At 36.1% G+C, this 22,586-nt stretch overlaps 1 protein-coding gene across 1 annotated transcript in view; it reads left to right on the forward strand.

Annotated features, from left to right (window-relative positions):
- Positions 1 to 22,586, forward strand: part of SYN2 (synapsin II) — a 192,635-nt gene that overhangs the window by 70,998 nt on the left and 99,051 nt on the right. Inside the window, exons 2-4 of the mRNA XM_075159387.1 lie at positions 1,641 to 1,698; positions 4,133 to 4,224; positions 8,015 to 8,171. Of these exons, the coding sequence (XP_075015488.1) occupies positions 1,641 to 1,698; positions 4,133 to 4,224; positions 8,015 to 8,171 (307 nt within the window). The remainder of the gene's footprint in view (positions 1 to 1,640; positions 1,699 to 4,132; positions 4,225 to 8,014; positions 8,172 to 22,586) is intronic.

A 22,586-nucleotide genomic window follows, 5' to 3' on the forward strand; every position in this document is an offset into this window, starting at 1 on the left:
TGTCCTTGGTTTTCCTGCACCTATTACATTAACGTGGTCCAGCTAGTGCTTCAATATAAACAGTATTATAAAACTCAAGCCATGTCTAGACATCTTCAAAGTTGTCAAGAGGTAATTTTCATATTCCCCAAATGGAATTTCAGAACAAATTTGGAAAGAAAAATAAGTGATGAATAATAGTTCTTTAAGTTAGACTTGTGATACAGTGTATTTAACTTCTACTTTTGTTATTGGCAAAAATATTTGATAACTTTATGCTGAGTATGCACCTCCTATAATAAAACAATGGATTTCAAACTTTGTATTTCATGTGTATTTATTACAAGAAAACAGTATAAACCAGTAATGCAAATACTTTCTTCATTGTTATCTTCTTACCAATTGCATATTTTTACAGAATTAATTGTTGGGCAATATTTTCATGTGCCATTTCAGTGTAAACACTTTCTTTGCTTTCTACCATCCGTTATCCATACCACCTAAGATATCCTTAAGAAATATGTTGCCAAAGGCAGCGTTTTCCGTTGATTATTATGAAGTTTGGTTCTTCCACTATTGAAACCAATGATGAAACTCTTCTGGACCTCGGTGGGAAAAGGATTTTCCAAAAGCAATGATGAATTGTTTTAATATGTAGTATACATTACTTTCACTGATGAGGTAGGTTTAGTTTAATATAATAGCATTTTGTCAGATGTTGAAAATGGACAAAGTTACTTTTTTTTTTTAACACTTGAGAAGATGTTCTGTGGAGTTCTGTTTTTGGATTGTGCAACAGATTTTTGTTTGCATACAGTAAAAGTGGGAAAGGTACTCTAAGCTTTGGCTTGAGCAAAGAAGATGCAGAGAGACTCATACCACATCCCTCTTCCAACTTCAGAGTGTTAGAGTAGTTCCCTTTTATCAACAGATTTTTTTTTTTTTTTAAATTCCCATTTACGCCAAAGCAGATACATGCTGCCTAAGGCGTACTGACAGATTCCTAGAAGAATGTCTACTTGTTAGGCCTGAGAGACTGGATCATTGAATTCAGTTCTGTTTTATCACAGCAATCCTGATCATAAACTCTCCTTCAGATTAATTACATTGTCTCAAGTTACAGTCTAGAAAAAGCAAAACTGATTAGTAAGTCAGGCACTCACAAATTTGGTGACAACAGTCTCCCGTACCTATGCTATGTTCTTTAAAAGTAATATAAAGTTTCTAAGCATAGTGTTTCCAATAAACCAGTTTTTCTAAGTAAGTTAAGTGGATAAAGATTAACATGAGTGGTTGTTAGGATGTTGTTCACATTGAAATGAATTTCCACTAGCATTGTTGCCTTTAATGAGAGCAGGATTGCATCTTTTTAGTGGTACTCATTTTATATTAATAACTAATCGTGAAGTATGTATTTCAGTATCCTTTAGTATACACTTTAATGTTGAAAATCATGTTATGTATGCTTTTAATCACAAAATACTGCGTGATGGGATGTTAAGGATACAAGGATGTCAAAGGAAGGAGAACGTGTAGTAGGTAGATTCAATTAGTATATATGTGTATTTTCAAGACACTGAAGGCCATACAGGAACCTTTTATGTAGCTACTGAGTACAGATACATATATCCTTGACTTTCTGTCTCCCTTTTTTCCTGCAGGGCCAAGGCTTTTCGTGGAAAAAAGGTCCATGGAGAGTATGACATAAAGGTTGAACAGGTAACTAAATGACTTAATCTGAATGTTATTTTTATAGTTGTATATTTATACAAATTCATATATATGTATAAATACATACCTCCCTGGAGGTATTTAAAAGACGTGTAGACATGACGCTTAGGGGACACAGTTTACTGGTGAACTTGGTAGTGTTAGGTTAACAGTTGGACTCGATGATCTTAAGGGTCTTTTCCAACCTAAATGATTCTATGATTCCATATGCATATATGTATAGATAGATACATAGTCCTTTATATTTCAAAAAAACCTCACAAGTTAAATAGAACACTCAAAGATTTAATTACACTTCATTCTAACGTGGCTCTTTTTAGAGGATTCTAACCATAATCTGCACAGCATTAAAAACATACCGCATTCAAAAGTTGTTGCTTAGAGACTGTGAATTTCCAAGACACTCCATGAATTACATGTTGCATTTCTATATCACTAATTCCTTCACTTAAGAATATACATACACTCTGGTTGCAGTGCTAGCATGTGGGGTTTTTTTAAAAAAGTACTGAATAACTATGGAGATATAATTCAGGGTGCATTGGAATTATGGCTATTTTATTTGAGCCAGGTATCTGAAACTGAGGAAGTAAATAAGTCTTTTCACTGCTTTTCAATCTTGAATTCTACAAATACTTGCTACTGTAAGAAGCTTCCGTAGTTAAACTGAATTGTTTTGTCATTGGAATTTCAAAGAGTGAGGGAAAATTCTCAGTAGCTGTGTGGATTCAACTTCTCAAATTCACTGTAATAGTACAGCATCTAGCTTTGCTCCATTCTTTACACCATTAAATATCTGCTGATGTTCTTGGCTTGGAAACATGGAAAGCTTTGCCAGGGATCTTCAAGAGTATTGATGGAGAGACGGGAAAAAGAACACAAGCTATTTTGTCACAAAATACCATTCACACCTAGATCAGACCATGCAGTTGACATCATGCACACTCTCTCTTTAATATTAACAAAAGCTCTGTGTAAGCATAGAATTTCCTTTGTATGGTCTCTTGTAGGACCAGAACCACTCTTAATCAGTAAGAGGTTGAAAGTTTCTGAACCCTACTAATCATTTTGTAATACATCAACACTGTGACAATCGTGTACAGATAGAGTTATTAACAACTACTTTGGTGTTCTTCTGCTAATACCAGATGGCATTATTTTATTTTTATACTACTTACAGCAACCTATCTATAACATACAATATTTTCTATCATGTACTAAGCTTTTAAACTACGAAATCTATATTGTGAATCCTTGTAATTGTTTAATATGATGTATTAATTGGAGAGATCAGTTGTGAGATTAAATAGATTTTAAATGATTCTTTAACATTGTCAGCTCTTACACAAATATTTCAATCTCTCACCATTTGCACTGTTTTTACAATAATCTTAAAACTGCCCCTTGCGTTTAGAACATTGTAACACTGATCCAAGAAAGTATATAAGCATATGGGATTTAATGAAGAGACATCCATGCTTGAACTCAAACACATACTTAAGCTGTTGAGTTGGAACGGTGGCTAGAGTAGTCAACACTTGCCTTAACTGAACACTAAATTCTGAAAGCCTTATACGATTTTACTTAGGAAGACTTTCGGTGATAGCATTTTTCAAGAGGAGACTAATGAGAATACTGACACTCTCTATTCTGTATTAGTGTCTGGGATAGCAAAGACGCTTTTATTTATCCACTAGAAGACAGTTGGCTGCATTTCAATTATTCTGCTGTGTAATGTTATTGTAAAGTGCCTTGAGAGTCTAAGCTGATGAAAGACTGTGGATAAATGAAAAACATCCTGTCCTTTCCTTTCAAATAACTGTAGATTCAGAGTATGGAAGTGATTCCTTTTAACTTCCACATTTCCAGTGTGAGAAGATACTTTGAAAAAGGTCCTTATCTGTGAATTTTGCAAGTCAATTGTTTATTAGCACCAGATCTTTTAAAAAGAAGAGTAAATGCACATAAAGGAAATAGAAAGGGGCAAAGTATATGAAGAGACAGTAAATGCTATAAGAAAATATTCTATTTATCATAGTTATTTTAACATTGCTTTTGTACTATGTTCTTCAAAACTTTATGTAAATGTTTGTTGAGTCTGTATTAATCTCTTTGATAATACCATACAAAGCAAAAATATAATCTCTACAGTTCTATGCAGACGAGAATGAGGAAATACACTTGCTACTGCCCCACAGTCCTTTTTCATAAAGTTTTTTACTTTTTGCTTTCTTTGTATTAGAATTTATTCAAATGTGATGTGTCATACGTGGCAAATACTTTTGGATTAATATCCTCTTAGTACTCATTATATTCCAAATATATATTGTCAGCAGTTCAGATACTAATACTTAAAAGAAGGGATTTAGGAAAATAAAGGTAAAATAAACCAGACTGACTAATGTGAATCTTCTTTTCATAGGCAGAATTTTCAGAAATCAACTTGATAGCCCATGCTGATGGCAATTATGCAGTAGATATCCAAGTATTTCGAAATGGCACTAAAGTTGTCAGGTAAGAAAAACTAAATAGAATAACAGCAAAAAGCAATAAGTGGCATAATGTATGCACATAAAAGGTACTGAATGATCTTTTGTATGTATGTGATAGGGATTCTGAGTGATGCAACGCACCTTGGTCATTGGCATGAGGAGTAGGAAATAAAGTATCTCATCAGTGCAGTAAGTCCTGTTTGTGACGGGAAGGAAATCTCTCGACATTTTGATCACATGAAAGATGGATTTGATGAAGATGGGAATGAAGTCTGGTATAAAGAACACATGATTGGGAGTTAGGGTTATTGATTTGGGTCTTATAAAGACAGTCTTGGTGATTTTGTACATGCCAGACCTTTCCAGATGAGCAGTACTTATATCCAGTGTTGAATATTTTCTATTGAAACAGGCCAAGTCATAGCACTTCTCTCAGGATAACTACTGGAATATCACTGCCTGTTTGAAAGATTTCAATTTAAAAGCCTGAGATTTCCCAATAGGCTGTTTTGTCCAAAAAGGATTATTCCAATTGAAGGCAGGGTAAATTTACCTTTTTTTTTTCAGTGAGGACATCAACAGCCCTGTAAATGTAAGGGGAGAAGACAGGGGTATGTCTGGGCAAAGTAAAAGCTTAAGTAAGTATTAGCAAAATTGTTTCAGGCAATCCTACATTTTATGTAATTTGTGGGAATTACTCCTATTTTGGCCAGTGCAGTAATATATGAGTTAAGTGTAGCAGTTGTTTGACTGAACAGTTGCATTCAGAAAGGTAGATCAAGCCACTAACAGTGACCTGGTAGTTTACTGCTTATGTTTATCTTTAGGCAAGACTAAGTTCAGGGAGCTGGACAGCATACAGCATGTCTTGTATCTTCGTGTTTTTGCACAACATCTGTCCAAATAAAAGATATGAAAATTTCTACTCATTTATGTAAAAAAAAAATCAGGGAGAAAAAATATTGAAAATAAGTGTACTTTATGCTTTAAAACTCACAACTGTTTAATCTCTTGTGTTTTCTATAAATACCGCAGCTTAATACAACAACCACTTATGCCAAATCTACAAGATTATTTCTTTAGAAGAGTAAGAGATTTGATTTTTTTAGTTTTTTAGGGTTTTTTTTCCCAATGCTAAAAGTTTTGGAGCCAGGAAATCTTGATCACTGCTCCTTAGTGGCTTTTCTGTAGAGAATCTTCCAAACAGAACAAAAATATTGAGGCCAAGTTAACATCAAAACATGTCAATATTTAATGTGAGTTGGGAACCTCCAGAAAATGGCATCTACAAGGATGTATATTTGGAGTTTATGAGAGAACTTGGTAAAACTGCTGCTTATGTTAAGAAACAGAGAAAACTTGTGTCATCAGAGAACTCTGATAATGACAAAGGATTTTATAATATTACCAGTTTTATGGGTAATTTATTTAACCAAGTAGAACTACCTGAAGTTGATAAATTTCACTCAAATCTATGAGATATCTGCATATGTGTGCATGCTTTCTGGTGTGAGAAGGATATGCAGACATGATGGGACAGCAGTTCTGTGTTTCTATGACAACTTATCTTGAGATACAGAATATTTTTGAAAAATAAAAGTATTTTTCATAATGTTCTGTATCTTCAGATAAGTGCTAGTCTTTATGTTGCCTTAAGCCTAGTCGGTTTGTGAAGTTTATTGCCTGAAGCTTGGAATGTGCTTCTTGTGTCACTAAAGAATGCAGAGATAGTGATGGGTATTACTTTACATTTTCAGTTGATAAGAAACTTCATTTGAGATCCAGCGTTAAATATGGGTCAGACAATAGGATGTGTGGCATGTCTTTTGTTTCTGTCTGTCTCAACTATCAAGAGAGATGAGAGAAACTGCTGGTCCCTAGTATCAAAGTTCATATTTAATATGGACTATAAGCATATTACTAAAAAGGCCTGAATACTGAGATGAAGAGTCTTATGTGTTAGTAATGTGAGGTCCAAAGTGACCTTGTATCGTAGATTTATGAGCAAAATATTAGTTAGTAAAGTCATAGAAATTTCAATGACAAAATTTTGCTGCCTTAGTTTAGGAGGAAAAAAACTGTCTAACAGGCACCTGCTTGTTTCATTTTTGTGAATGAAAACCAAACCGTGAAAAATGTTATCTCATGTTACATAATGCTGAGATTTTGGATCTTACAAATGCTTGAGCTAGGATTAAAATTTTTCTCATGACCTTCTTTTGTATGCACAGTCATTCTGTCCAGCGGTAATTACAGAACTAGAACAATTACGTAAATGTATCATGTCCCTTTGAGGAGTTTTTGCAAAGCAAAATATATAATGTTTTTTTTTTTAAAAGTACATTCCCCCAATTTCCCAATTGCTTCATTAAATCAGTATTTTAAAGAACACTTTCTGTTCTTTACTTTCATGTAAAAACACAGTGATGTGTTTAAGATGATGTACAATCTCCTTAGCACTATTTTAAACAATAGAGGGGGTCTCTTTCTTTCACTGAGTGGTCTGCAATTTTGATTAAGGCATCATTAGTCCTCTAAGTATTATACTCACGCTGTGCTAGTAAATGGAATTTCCTTGTTTCAAACACTTGGCACACCACCATGAAACCGAGATCACAAATTCTCAGAACTATGCTACAAATATTTTTTTTGAAACTTGTTAAAGGCAAGCATTTCTTTACAAGTTTAGGTCATCGGTCTATAGTGCCATTTTAATGATTCTTGACAGCAAATCTTTTTAATGTTGCTTTTGCCAAATCGTGCATGACATTTGAAAACCAGCTTAAGAATCCAGCTAATATACTTTGACTACTGCATTCAGGGTGGAATCTCAAAACTGCTTAAGCAATTTTAACATGAATTTAATCGTCTTGTTTTTGTTTTGTTTTACTAGAGTGAGATTTCTGAATCATTCTGTAATCTTTGGAATTTTTCACTCCAGTATACAGCTTATATTTAGTCAAGGCATGTAAATAATTACACTAATTTACTACACTAATTTAATTTACCCTGCAGTAATACCTCTTTCAGGAGGTTGGTAGCTTCAAGCTAACCAGTGTTTTTTCCACCTATAAAATTTGAATAAGGAGGAGAAAATTTCAACAGTCAAGTTTAGGAGCGAATTGCCCTTGTGCTGGTGGCTCTATCCTGTTGCATTATGTCTTCTGTTTTCCATAACCTTCTTCAGTAACTAAATGTCAGACTGTTCTCAAAAGTGCGTGGTGGTAGGACAAGAAGCCACAGAGGTTGCAACAAGGGAAATCCTGATTAGATACAAGAGAGTAAGAGGAAAAAAAAGTGCAGTTGTGAGTTTAGAAATTCATTTTGACAAGTGTCTTGATCAAAAGCTGAATTGTGATTATCTCCAATCTCTGTCTGAAAATAGTTGTGAAAAAAAATCGTTCCCAGGAAGCTTAAGTTTCTGGCAGAGACATTTGCCTGCTTTGTTTTTGATTGTCATTGCTCAGGAACCGGTGTACATAAACTAAGAACATACTCAGAATTTATATATATCATTTATCTTTCAGTGGGAAAAGAATCTGAAAAGCCATGATAATTTGTCTTTCCTCTTAATGGAGTCACATTATTGACTGGATGCTGATGTTTTCTGAACAGCGGTTAAGAAATGATACAGTATAGATTTTCATAATGCCATATTAATTCTTTCTGTCTTGTAGCATTTACCTTTGTTTTGCGTGTTCTTTTAGTACTTCTCTATCCATCAGCTAGACATTTTTCCCTTTTAAGATTTTGCTGTTGAAGGAAAAACAATTTGATCATTGACTATTAGCAACGTATCTTTTTCTTGCTAGGTCATTCAGGCCTGATTTTGTCCTTGTTCGACAACATTCATTCAGTATGGCAGAAAATGAAGATTTCCGTAACTTGATCATTGGAATGCAGTATGCAGGCATCCCTAGCGTCAACTCCCTGGAATCAGTCTATAACTTCTGTGACAAACCGTGGGTGGTAAGTGATCTACCGAAAAGTTCTTCTGGTGCAAAAACAGTTAGTGACTACTTTTTTGTTTGCTTGTTTAGTTCCCTTTCATGAATATTGAGTATCAAACTGCAAAGTTACTTAGCAGAGCAGTGAAACAATAGTAAAAGGAATAAGAAGTAAGCTATTTAAATAATTTTTTCAAAGAGCCAGTGTAGGCAGTGTGGAGACAGAGAGAAAAAAATACTTGTAGTACAAATAACGAAATAAGTGAGGAAACTAACGGAAAGCCTATCCACTGCTAACATACTTCCTCAAGTGAGGAAAGTGTATTCACAATTTGTCTGGGAAAAGCGAGCTGAGAATATTTTTCATATTTGTGGTTTTGAACATAATTTAAACAGACTTTTAGCCAATGTTTTCCTCATGCCTATGAAATTTTTGGGGCTATGCTTCAGCAAGGAAATCTGAGCTATTCGTTTCCTCATTTGAAAGCTCTTTTCATAACCTTGTGCATATGGGGTAGGAGTTAATCTTTTCAGTTACACCTAGAGTAATGAGGTACACTGGAGAATCACTGACAGTTGCCAGTTTTAGTGTAGAAGCCAATTCAGTTTTTCATTACATGCTTTGTAGTGATGAAGGTAGAATTTGCTGATCTCTTTGGTTCATAGTGAACTAAACATTAGTAGCAACAAGTTAAAATGTGGTGCTGTAAGAGGTGATTATCAATGGTGCAGTCACTGTTCCTTTAATAGATGCATTCAGTTGCCCAATAGCTAATGAAACTTTAAAGAATACCACTTGTTATAAATAGCCAAAGCTTCCTAACTTTTCCGTCTGATGTCTGGGTAAGAAAAGAACTGTTGTCAGTATTTTTCACACTGAAGGAAAGCTTTACTGTGATATTTTTAGTGCCTTGAAGATGCTTATTTTTTCACACTATGAAAATCCCTCCAAAAAATTGTCAGCCAATTTTAACATAGACCTCTTTCAGCTCATTTTATGATACTTTTATGTTGCAGTAAACTACAGTGGGGAATAAATAATTGATAGAGCATTTATAACTTCTCAGAATACATATTGTACATTGCTGAATTGTACATTGTACAGTACATCACATTTTCTAGCTGTGTGGTATTTCTTAGTGCTTTGATTCATTGTATGCAATAAAGCTAGGCGATGAAGCAATAAGAGTAGCATTTATATGCAATAATAATGGAATAAAAAGTAAATGAGTAATTCCTCCGTGTAATATTCTTCTGGTGGCATTAGTGTCATGGCTGTTCTTCCACCAAACCAATAAAGATACCTCTTTCCTACAACTGGTCTTGTTGCACATAAAATTTCTCTGCTGTTGTTTTTTCACTCTTACAATAATAACTGGGAGTAACTAGGAGTTACTACCCTGCCTATGTGAAATCTCTGCTGCAAACTGTGGGCTAGTTTTGGGTACCTTAGGGTGCACTCCTCAATCTGTTGCTGCATGCTAGCGTTAAGCATAAAAAACACAGATGCCCATACTGTACTCCTAGATGTACTTTAGGCCAGTGAATCAAGCAGTGTTCCCCACTGTTAAAATGACACATATTTAAGCTGAACTGATACAAACTTAGTTAAACTGTAACTAGAAAAACCTAGCAGAATTATTCGGCAAGTTCCTTGATCAGAAACCAGTTCAACATTTACAGCACTGATTAAAGGTATTGAGCCACCTGCCAGCCTCATCTCTTGTATACCGAACTTCATGATTTGGTGAAACTGAAATTGTATGTTTGCATTTTCTTATTTAAATTTCTGTCTTTTTCATCACAGCTTAAATACTAGAATTCACTCTAATTCTGGTTACATTTTATATTATTTGTAATCTTAACATTCATATAAAAAGAAAAGTAGTTCCACTTCATATGCGTATGTATCTTTTCATAAAGTACATCTTACTGTCAGAAAGAATTTCAGAAGGCACATTCAGCAGTCATGAGTGTCCATGTCAGTTTTGCAGTAGTGCAAGTAAGCAAGTATGTGCTTAGACTTACCATCGATTAGCCCCCTTTCTTCATAGCATGTACAGGATGCCTTTCTGGATAATTCCTTTGCTAACACAGGTGACCTGATACTTTTATGCAAACTATTTCTATAAAAATTGCAAGTTCAAAAGCCTCATGAAGAATTAGAAATCAGAACTCCAGATAAAGCCATAAGTAACAATCTTTTTTAATTGATGAGAAATAGATTGACTTTTCTGCAGGTAAAATTTGAGTGGCAGAAGTGAATTGCAATTTCTATAACAGCAGAAAAAAAATAGTTGTCCAATGGAATGGGCCTTTAAGGGATGAAAAATTATTGAGTTAGTCATGGGCAATTGATCTTACTTGCATCAGTGTAAAATCAGAAGTAGAATAGAATTGCTAGGAGGGCAAGTCAGGAAAGTTAGACTAGTTATAAAAGGGCTATCAGATAAAATGAGAGTTAGAATCCAACATACAAGATCTCTGGTTTTTAAATTACTGTTCTTCAGAGTATCAGGTCTTTGCTTTTTTTAGAGCATACAGCTCCAGATGCACAGCATCTGTTTTCAACCCTGAGGACAGATTCACACCCTGCATTAGAAACTGAAGCACCTGCCTTTAATTTTTCAGCGGAACTCTTTTTGTACTGTGTCTGCAGACACACATGGGTTTCCATGTCTTTGCCAATAGACAGTCAGCAAATTTGTATTTGATCTGGAACATACTAAAAACATTTCTGAAAACAAGTCTTAAAGCTTGTGTTTTCTGGTGTCAGGACATACACAGTTCCTTTGAAGGCGTGTCCAAAGTTCAAAGCACCATATAACCCTTTGAAAAGTTAGGATGCTAGCAACCATGGCGAAGAAAATATTGAAATGAATGTGTGTGGTGAGATGTTTGCATACTGAAATATGTTAATGATTTGGGATTATTACAGGACTGTTATTTCACTTCTGTGATAATACTTACCATCTACCTCATGAAAAATTCATGCTCCTGGCTTTTGCGATGGATTTCACTTAAATGCTAGTAAGAATGTCAGAAAGCTACTTACCTGGGGGGGGGGAAGCATGAGTTTTATAAATGAAGACTTAAGTTCTTTGTTAGTGAGTGCATGCAGAGCTGTGGAGGGACCATTTTAAGGTTCATACCCTCTCTTACCATGTTGGAATGTTTCATTGCATTGTTGTGTTGCAAAGTAATAGTCTTGTGCATGATTCGTCCCATTCAAACGAGATAAAAACTTTATCTAGTTTAAGTTACAGTTACATCGAGTTAAGGTGAGGCAAAAATGTATACTTTCCTCACTGGATTCGTGATCCATCTTATACTCATATCTAATGGTGTGCAGAGCCTGTTGTAAAGCATTTATGAAAGTTTTTTAATAGTAAAAAGAAAAAAAATAACATAATTAATTACCCAAAGTTACGATTTGATATTATTTAAAGTAACAATCGAGATATTTTATTATCTTTGTTTTCCTTTAGAAAATGTCATTCAAGAAATAAGTGAGACATTCCTTAACTGAGACTTATGAGATTGTATGTAATTTTTCCAATAGTACACGATGTAGGTAAGCGAAGTAAGTAATTGTGGAGGCTGGAAGTAACTAGAAAATGTGATGATAATGACAGTGCTTGCAGTAGTCGCTAAATCTCATGCTTATGATTCAGGCTGGGGAAATAATATTTAACCCCCCCCACGATTTTCCAGTGTACTGGGTTGAATTTTTAAAAAATTCCTTCTGTCTTGCATGCATCCTTTTGCATACTTCCTATTAAGATTTACGTGAAATTTGCATGCTTAAGTGTTTACATCAGTTGAACCCTGCTCTTGATTTTAGCTTCAGTTGCAAATATTGGTGATAGGGTCTTGGAATACCACAGATTATTAGCTCTTCACCCATACTGTGTATAGCAGATTGCCAATAAGTGGAATTATGCAGTGAGGTGGAGTTAGCTGGTGAGTTATACTAAACATGCAGACTCTGACTTACCTGTCAGGGACTGCAAGGTTCAATGTCCATGGCTGATATAGATAGAACACTTTATTTCAGTTTAACCTGGACTGTGACGTACTAATTACATGCATTATAGTAGCTGGATTGCTACTTCTAGATCCAGATAGTGGTAAGCAATTCAACACTGCAGAGATTACAGAATTGCTGCAGTTGTATAGACCAAGTGTGTATGATTGAAGAGAAATAAAATTCTCATAAAATCAGTCCAATTCCGTGACAGCAGTTCTGGTTCCTTTAAGGCAGAGAAAAAACATAGCAGCATCTGTAGCTGGCTGCAAATCTGTTCTCTTGTTAGTGTGCCTTGGGAGGCTACATAACAGTGGTTGGTATAGAATGCTTCAAGGATCTGCTGATACATTAATTACACATTTACTCTGGTGTCCTGGTTTTGGCTGGGATAGAGTTAATTTTCTTCCTAGTAGCTGGTATAGTGCTGTGTTTTGGATTTAGGATGAGAATAATGTTGATAACACACTGATGTTTTAGTTGTTGCTGAGCAGTGCTTACACTAAGTCAAGGACTTTTCAGCTTCTCATACTGCCTGGCCAGTGAGGAGGCTGGAGGTGCACAAGAAGCTGGGAGGGGACACAGCCAGGACAGCTGACCAAAGGGATATTCCATACCATATGATGTCATGATGAACAAAAAACTGGGAGGAGTGGCGGGGGGGCACGGCCACTACTTGGGAACTGGCTGGGCATCGGTCAGCAGGTGGTGAGCAATTGCATGGTGCATCACTTGTTTTGTATGTTCTTTTATCATTATTATTATTTTCCCTTCCTTTTCTGTCCAATTAAATTGTCTTCATCTCAACCCACGAGTTTTACCTTTTTTCCGATTCTCTCCCCCATCCCACTGGGGGGAGTGAGCGAACAGCTGGGTGGTGGTTAGCTGCCTGCCGGGTTAAACCACGGCATCTGGTGAAGGAGATGGCACAACCTACAACGTAATAATGGGTCTACTAAAAAACATCTGAGAGCACTGTGACCTTAATTAGCTGTTGCCATGCTGGTGGAAGAGTCTGTATTTAACTTGAAATACTGACACGATGTAATCTCGAGGGGATGTAGAAAGCCCACTGTAGTCTGTCAAGCTACTGCATAGCTGCAACAGCTTGTGAAGAGATGTCTGCCACTGCACGGATGGGAACGCTGGGTCCTGAGCAGGCTTGGCCTCAAGTGAAGTAACTGTTGGCATAGTGACAAACTGCTACATCGGTTCAGTAATGTGGGCAATAAAAGAAAAAAATAGGAACTGTGTTCTGGGCAAAAGCTGGCAGAGTGGAATTAAGGCCCAGAAAAAGACGTATCTATCTTATTTTAAAGATGGCTGAAAGATCCTGGCATTTTTTACATAGAGCTCCAGATGTGAACCCATCTTGTACTGAAACATCTTCAAAAGGACACTGGGACTTTGCTTCATTGTAGGAATTTATTGTTATTAAGGGTTTTAATCTAAGGGTTTAAATGTAAGAGAAGTGCCATAGAACACTTTGTTATGCCAGAATTTATTTCCTTGCATATCTGCAGTCATTCTGAGGGAAGGCTGGTTATGGCTTTTCCTTTTGTTAAACTTGGTAGTATTGCAAACCTCACCATTCTCGTTTGTTTCTTTTCCTACAGTTTGTGAGCGGACAGCCAAATACTTTTTTTGCAAGTTTGTTGACATTTTTCTTTTTTGCTCCTTTTGCCAAGCTTACGTAATTCTATGCCTTCATGTGTTCTGTTTTGCTTTGCATTTCTTTTGCAGATGATTTTCTACTTATCTGTCTTCATCTTTCTACTCTTATTGAACACTTAATTTCTCTTTTCTTACCTTTCTCTCTTTGGAAGGTCTGTTTTAACTGCCCTTTCTTGCTTTCTGATGGTATTATAGTACTCTCCCTCACCTTGTTTTCTCCCCCTTCATGTGTTGCTGTTAGAAGTTGCACTCTGGTGTTTTTCCCCCTCCAAGCTGTACTTTAATAATCTTGAGCAACAGATTGGGGCACTGGCAGGAATCTTGTAGGCACTCTGCAGGGAGGAGCATATAAAAGAAATGAGCTCTGCTCATTCCAGCTTCCTGTTGACACAAATTACTGAAGCTATGCTAATAGGCAGACACCACCACACAGATGAGTTTCAGTATTGTGTCAAAGTATCTTCTGGGGAATGAATAACAAATAAAATGAATGTGTGCAAGAAGGAAAGTCTTTGGAAAACCTATTTACTGTAAATCTATGAGACCTTTCAATGCTATTCCATGTCTTAGAGAAAGAAATTATAAATTTTTTACCAAATATTTATTGCACTATAAGAAAATTCTGTGCTCAAAAATAAGATTTGTACAATAATGCTGAACAATGGGCTAGAATTTGGCTGGTTATTGCACTTCTCTATATGCCAGAGAGGATCTTACTGAAGGTCGAGGCTAAGGAATGCATACCTGCAATCTGGCTTCAACTCAGGTAGGGAAGACATTTAGGGATGTTCCAATTTAATGTCTGTTAACATTATAAATCTTAGAAATATTAAGACCTGTATTTTAGTCAATGGCTATAGTTTTTTATTTCATTAGATGAAACCTGAAGCCAGCACTGAACTTTCTTCTTGTTTCAACTATTCTGGCAAGATTGATCTACTTGATAGATAATGACGGGGACACTGGGCAGCCAGAGCCCACCCAAACAGGTTGTTTAATGGCCTTTTCCTACCCCTATGCTTTAGGAAGCTACTGTAGCAAGAGCGGTTCCTTTCTTCCGCTTCAGGACTGGAAGCCGGGTGCTGTCCGTCTCTGTCTCAAGCAGTGAAGAGTTGCTTTCTTAGGCACTGGACACAATCGCATGGGTGGTAAAGTTTGAACAGCTTCATGTGATAATGTGTGGCAAATTCCGTAAAAAATTCAATTTGCCTGTTTGCAAATATTTACATGAATGGGAGAGGTCTTTCTAAAACCAGTTTTGTGGTTTTTATTCATATGAAGGGTGTTGGATTTACAGACATAGTGAAGGCAGACGTCTGTGTATCTGTAGGGCAGCCAGAGAACAAACTGTCCACATATGCTATTCTTCCAGCACTGATCTGAGCAGAACTTTCTTAAGCATAAAAACCTGTACTTTAATTCTCTGTCAACCAACGAAGATTTCGGCCTCTTTGCTCAGTCTACCAGTTAAAGCAAAACATGTTGATGGATTTGTAGTGTGAGAGCTGAAAGTAAATTCACAAAACTGTCAGAAGGAAGGTGAAAACGTTTAAAGCTTTTTGGTCAAAAGACAATTTACTAGCAAGTTTTAACATTCAAATGGAGCAAAGTTCATAAATAATTATTCATTTAAACGCATAACAAAGAAATCTAAATACATTAAACCTAGCAGTGTGTTTTCTTCTTTGCACCTCTTTATAGAGCTATTTTAAGTTTAATCTATTCTTGCAATAGAAAGGGAATATTACAGTCTTGCTAAATTATTTTGCTTTCCTAAAATGTGTAAGCTCACTTGAAATCCCTTGAAAAAAGCAGAGACTCTTAAATAATGAATATACCTCAGTGGGGTGATGATTTGTTTTCTGTTCCATACAGCAAGTAATTCTTACAGTTCTATATTCATCAATCTTTGCTTGAACTATGAAGTTTATGTATAAACTGAGTATACTTTGCTTTCACCAGCATTTACTGCCATGAGGCCAATTTAATGCAAAAGTAGACTCAGATTTTTTTACTGCATTCTTGAATTTTGTGCTAGGTTGTTGTCACTTTGCCCTGTTCTTCTCCGCACTAAAGAGCAGCAGTGGGAGCTCTTGACATCCATTACAGACTTTCATTGCATTGAACATTCCTAGTGGCAGAAAATTGAAACAGACTTTTAACCATTTCTTAGCTTCTACTGAAAGAAACTATATTTAAATAAAGGCTGTAAGATTAATCTGAAAACCAGGACTGTAAAGCTGTGGTTCATATCCTTTGTATTATCTGTTGTTCCTGCTACAGTATTGAAATTCAAAAACCCTCTTTTGTGCTTGCTTAAGTCAAATATCCATAACTGAAGGCCAGATTATGAAAATTAAGTTTGATTTCTTTTGCAATCTTAATATTTAATTAAAAAGGAAACCTGTGTATTATATTCCCCGTTAAAGTACCTAAGAAGATACCTTTTTCTAGCAAAAATCTAGGTAGAAATTATATCTGCTTCTTTTGTATATGACCGTGGTGACTCAGTGATGAGGAGAATCTGGGGGCTAGACTCACCCATCCAGGAAAATCCCTCCCATTGCGCTGGCTCCCCCATCTCAATGCTCCTTCCTGTCTCCTCTCTCCCTCTACACAAGTATTGTTCTCCCACGTTATCTTCAAAACTCCCACCAGCGCTGCCGTTGCTGTCTGATTTCCTTGCTGTCATTCCTTTACGTTTAGCTTCTATTCTTAGCTCCCGTTCACATGTGAAATGGATGCAAAGTGTACTTGTCCTTGTTTCTTTTATGAGGTGTAGTAACCAACATACCTGTCCTGTGAAGTATCTTCTTTAGTTTATGGTGCAGTGTAAAATGCTGTGAAGTATTGCACTGTTTGGATGCTGGCCACCTCAGAGAAGTCCTCTGACTTTCTGTGCTGGGCTTAAAAGAGAGCGTGTTGGCTGGTCTTGTCTGGGGAATGGCATTCTACCATTGAGCTTTGCCAGGGGATTGTTTGAGAAAAGGTTTTCCAGATTTCCCTATCTTGCTGAAATGGGGGAAGCATCTCAGGACAGAAAAGTCCATGTAGGTAAGAAGCCCAGTTTGACTGAGTTTGAATTCTGTGAACAAAGTTGTAGATGCACATGATTGCATCTATGTACAATTTAAGAGAAAGGAAAAAAAAATATTTTAACCACATGTTTAGCTTTAAAATCGAATTTACTTCTTACTTCAATGGTTAAGTACATAAATAATGCTTTGTGTCTGAAGATAACTTCATACAGACGCATCTGAAAACCTGCACAAAATTTCGTTAACTACAAGAGTCCTTATCAATGAATATGGGAGGGCTGTATCTGCAAAAACCCAGTTTGCATTAAAAGGTAGATTTCCTCCTCTACTGTGAAGGTTCATTGAATTCAGTATTTTTACAAAAACTTACTATTTTAACTGGAAAGTCTCAGGATCTTAGTATCTCTCAAAAAACCCACAAAACAATAAAATCTCTTTTTCTTGTAGTGAGCCCCAAACCCTTTTGAGAAGTGCTTAAGCACATACCCAAGTCCCTGTGTAAAGAGGTGCACAAATGTTTCCTTGAACAGGACACTGAACTCCATGTTCCCATAATAGTGGAATAAACTGCACACTCTCATCGCTGCCAAGTGCACCCAAGAAGGAGTCCTCATAGCTTTTATTTGAATGACTCAGTTCCATAAACTTATTTTTTCCTTCTGTAATTTCTCATTCTGAAATAAAAAGTTCCAGAAGGCTTCTTGATCTAGGCCTCATGGTACTAATTTTCACTAATTCTTTTCTAACAAACATGTCTTGATCTGTTTTCTACCTTCTACGGTCATAGCTATTTTTCCTTCATTTTAATCCGCATGTCTTCCTTAAATCTCACTTTCCTCACTGTTTACACATTTTGTCACAGCCTCTTTCATTAGCCAAGGTGTTTCTCATTGCCAGATGCCTTGCTACCCAACTTTGCAAGCCAAAATGAAATGTTTTTATGTCTCTGACTGTGATCCTTTTCTAGTTTTGGGTTTTTTTTTTTAAATCCTGCTTTTCTAACTGTTGTAGAAAACTTCCCCCCTCCCCCCGCCCCCCCCATGGATGCACTCTGGTAATTTGTAAGTGAGAGCTCTGCATACAGTTCTTCCAAGGGCATGAGGTTTTTATTTAAGGCTTTTTTTTGCATCCTGTAGAAATTCTTAATGGTTTGTATATCTCATCAGATGTAATTCAGATGTGAAAATATTCCAGCAGTTAATTACAGCAGTGATTAGCAACTGGAGAGATGTGCCTCTCAGAGGCAGTACAGGCTGCAGTACTCATGCTGCAGCAGAGGTGCAGAAGCCAAATAAATGCCTTTGGAAATTCTGGGTGGCACGGAGCAGAGACACCCAAATGGTTCTGGGAAGAGTCAGCACAATCCACACAGGCTTAGTAGCTCCATCTCAGTAGATGCAGACAAGCATCCCAGAGGGTAAGGAAGGAGCTGGAGGTAAAGAAGGTGAGGAAATACCGGCTGCAGTCAAAGGTGGAAGGAGGAGATGCTGCTAGTCCCAGAGTGATGGGTCAAGCAGCAGGACTTGAATACAAAATACAGTGGGGGTTTGCAGCTCAGCTTGGTGCGGCAGAGATCATCACCATGTTCTTGTGTGAGGCTGGGCTGCGAACGGGTTAGGAAACAACTCATCTGTGTTACAAAACTACCACTTGAATTATGATGCAGGATCCATATAAGTTATCTTTCCGTTCATGGTCCAACTGTGTTGTCTTTGGCTTTGCATCGTAATAATGGAAAACTGCTGGAGGAACATCAAGTTCTTTTGTCAGTTCCCATCTTTTCTGTATTCTGTTAATGTGCCCAAACTGATTTGTAGGCGATGTTTCATTGTTCAGTTGCCATGTCAAACTTTGAATTGACTTTGGAAGTTTGAATACTTTCATTAAGTTGTCTGTCAGCTCCTGCTGACAGAAAGAGGTACGTAAGCTACAGTCAGCAGTCTGTTCCCCTTGATTCTCATATTAGGTATCAAATAGCAAATCCAATGTGTATGTACTCAGCCTTCTGGAAAAGTATTTAATGTTTACTAAAAGCCTAATAGAAGAAATGTAGGCCAATCGCAACAAAGAACAAATGTTATGAAGAGCATAAAAAGAGTAACACAGCTACTTCCCAGGTAATAGTAATTTAAAGAAAAAAACCAAAACCCACAAAGAGAAACACAGAAACAGTGTTTAAAATACAGGCACAGTGAAAAATCGTGGTTAAAGTAAGTTGACTCCCACAGAGTACACCTGTCAAACGTACCCTCCCAGCCCCTTCCACACAATTGCTTAATTTCTTCTCCCTCTGAAGGGTCTACAATGTTTGTCTCTCAATCCGTTGGCCACCAAAGACCCCGATACTAATGGTACTTAGTCTGTGCTTTTGAACATCTCTTACTTTTACAAGGCAGTCATGTTTTTCTGGAATGACCAGCCACATTTCCAAGCCTCAGCCTAAAAATGGACATTTCAGCCTAAAAACGGATTTCAGGATGTTTTTCATAGTGCTAGCTGAAGGGGATAAAAAAGTCAATGTGTCATCTTCTTTATTAGTTTCCTATAATAGAAATGAAACATAAAGCAGCCTATAATGTAAACTAGCTCATCTTTCAGCTTCATAACCTACAGACCCTACAGGAGTCCTCTGCAGGTTATTACAGGGTGAAGGGAGCTTCCCTTCCTATATTGAAAGGGAAAATCCAGTCGTTGAGGCCCCCGTGTGTGCTCACATGTAATGATATACATATTCAGGCATCATTTACTCCAGTGTGCATTTCACAGAGAAATACTAGGAACATCTACGGCATTTCCATGGAAAGCTGTCTTTCATCAATTCTTAGTCTTACAAGACTTACAAATCTTACATGATTTAAGTATACTGTAGGATGAAACTTTTACTCTGTCTAAATGTTTGATCAGCATAACAACCCGATCTTTAAACTGTTTTGCATCATCTGCTTTTAAGTAATACATGTTCAAAGAAAACTGGCAGCAATACTTAATATTGACATCATATTAGAAACGTAGAAATTTTATTTTAGTAATTTCACCCACAAACACTGATATGCATTTAATACGTTTGGTAAAATGCAAATTTATATATGGAAATCCAGAAGTAAACTGGTATTGCATTACATTTCTTCACTCTATAGATGTGCCCACACCTTAGAGCAGTCAAAGATAAGTTAAATCTCAGCTAAAAGCACCATTTTTTTATGACAGAGAGATTCAAAAAGTGTCCCCCATCAAAGTTTTCCTGTTTCTCTAGTCTTAGAGAATGCCAACTCATCTGGTTTGGTGAGACAGACAAAATCCAGAAAATTTTGTCATCATTTTAGTTGTTACCGTGAAGTATTAGATGACCAGTTGGAGTTCTTCCACTGTCAGTAGAAGAAAGCCTTAACTTGTGAAGAGCACAGATAATGAATACTGACAATAAAGGAAAATCTCTGACAGAGAAGGTTTTATAATACACAGCTCAGTGGTACTTCCCTGATAGGGAACAACTGTACAGGCAAATGTGAAGTAGTTTGTTGCATGAAAATCTTATTGAACATACCAGGAAATTCTCCACTGGAATGGACAATGATATATATCCTTCAGTCTGGCGAGAGGAATGAGAAGCTTGCTGGAATTAAAGGTAACACAAAGCACCAGCTGGAGTAATTAATTTTAAATATCATATCTAATTATCTTTGAGGAAAAAGTTTGTGCAGTTTGTTCGGGAAAAAAATCTGGGCATTTCAGGGATGATATGCGTGTCATTAAACACATTTTAACTCATCTAAAGTGATAAACAAAATCATTATTCAAACCTTTATGAAGTTGGCATTATGATTTTTTGTAACTCTGCGCTGCTTGATTACAGTACAGTCTATGCAGTCAAATTTCTAGTGTTCCATTCTTAGTGTATTGAAACCCCATAAAGCTTTTATATGAAATCAAAGGGAATAAGTGTCTTTTTTGACTAAGTATTTCTTCTTATCTGTATCATACTTTGTTGGAGAGGAGAAAAAGTGCAGCTGGCGCTCTCCTGTTCTTTTATGCAGGAGCAATCTATAGGCCAAGAATGTGAAAGCATTTAATCCCTGGTAGAAAAGAGAAGAGCTGACGTTACAAAGAATGTTACAAAATCCCACTATTTTCCTTTTAAAAAAATAATCTGAAAACCATAAATATATGTACCTGAGGATTTCTCTCTTCGAGCTGAAAATAAGATAAAAAATTTGAAAATGAGAAGTAAATTCAGCTAGCTAAAATAAAAGCTAAAAGAACTTTTTTCCACTTTCTTGTTTTTTCTTAAGATGTTGAAAAGACTGCTGCTGAAATACTAAGCTCTATGAGGTTCTTTTTTTAGGTAATTGTTAAAATCTCCCAGGGTTTTCGTCATCCACATAAAATACTTTATTTAAATATAGAGTAGCTCTACCAGTATTCTCTATTTCTACCAATATTCTCTATTTCATGAACAGCCCATATCTGAAAACATTCAGCATTGGATTAGATAGTAATTTAGTAGTTTATTGTCTAAAAAGATGATATTCTTGCCCAGGGAAGAATCTGATAAACTTTACTGTGATTTAAAGGTGTAATTTAAGGTCATATTAGCTAGCCCAGTAAAACAAAACATTTTCAAAACTCTAATCAAGGCAAAGCATTAATATGTCTTTTTTTTTTTTTTTTTTTGATAAAGTCTAAGAAAGATCAAATCAAACTTGTTAGTTTCCTAGTGTAGTTTCCAGCAGGCCTTTAAAATCTGGTTTGGATAGAAAAGCAGGCAACGTGGTATTGCATATTCAGCCTATTTGTAAGCTCTGTATGTCTTCCTAACTGTCCAGATACAACAGGATTTTCAGAAGTGGTCTTTTGCTTCGGTTTATATAACTGATGTTTGTTTGGTTCAGCTGCTCAAAAGGGAAATATAGAAAGGTATAATCCAGATCACACTTACAAGCTGATAGAAGTTCATTAAAACATAAATTAAATTCTTTTTCATAAATTGTCCAGTAGGAAACAGGGAAAATAAGAAATATTTATAGCAGTTTAAGGATGTACAATTAGAATGCCAAAACTTTATGTGAATTTGGGTTGAATTTATCAAGTTGCTTTTTTGGGGGAGAAAAGTTTGACAAGAGATTCCTAAAATTGTAGATACACAGGTGAAGCAGTGTCCCAGTAGGGGCAAAGGATAAATCATTCCCCCCGGCTATGTGAAACCTGAGTTATTTCTCTCGTCTGCCTCAGGAAATTTAAACCTACTTTTCCTACATGCTATTTCATAGCTTAATTACTAGATTAGAGGGTACTTTAGAGTGATACGTGTGTATTATCTGTGGTTGATACGATTTTATTTTAAGTAAACAAACATTTACTAGTATTAATCTGAATTACAGCTTTCTTACCTCTTGAGTGAATGCCACAACCCCTACAAATAGTGCCAGTTTCTCACTGTGTTTTGCTTGCTTTCAGTGAAAATGGAAAAGAAAATAAGGAAAGAATCACAGGAAATACAATCATATGATTTTTTTAAAAGGTTTTTATTAAAGATAGGTAAATAGATTTATTTTAAGGTAACAATTGTTTGGCAAAAATCATGTATTTAATAGGCAGTATTTGCTTATGAAATTTTAAATTTGGATCTTGGGTAAGAACAGAAATAAATAGTAAGTTGTCAGGAATCCAATTCGCAAACCACCTTATTTTGGTAGCTGTG

Source organism: Calonectris borealis, chromosome 10, assembly GCF_964195595.1.
Source record: "Calonectris borealis chromosome 10, bCalBor7.hap1.2, whole genome shotgun sequence".
Lineage (NCBI taxonomy): Eukaryota > Metazoa > Chordata > Aves > Procellariiformes > Procellariidae > Calonectris > Calonectris borealis.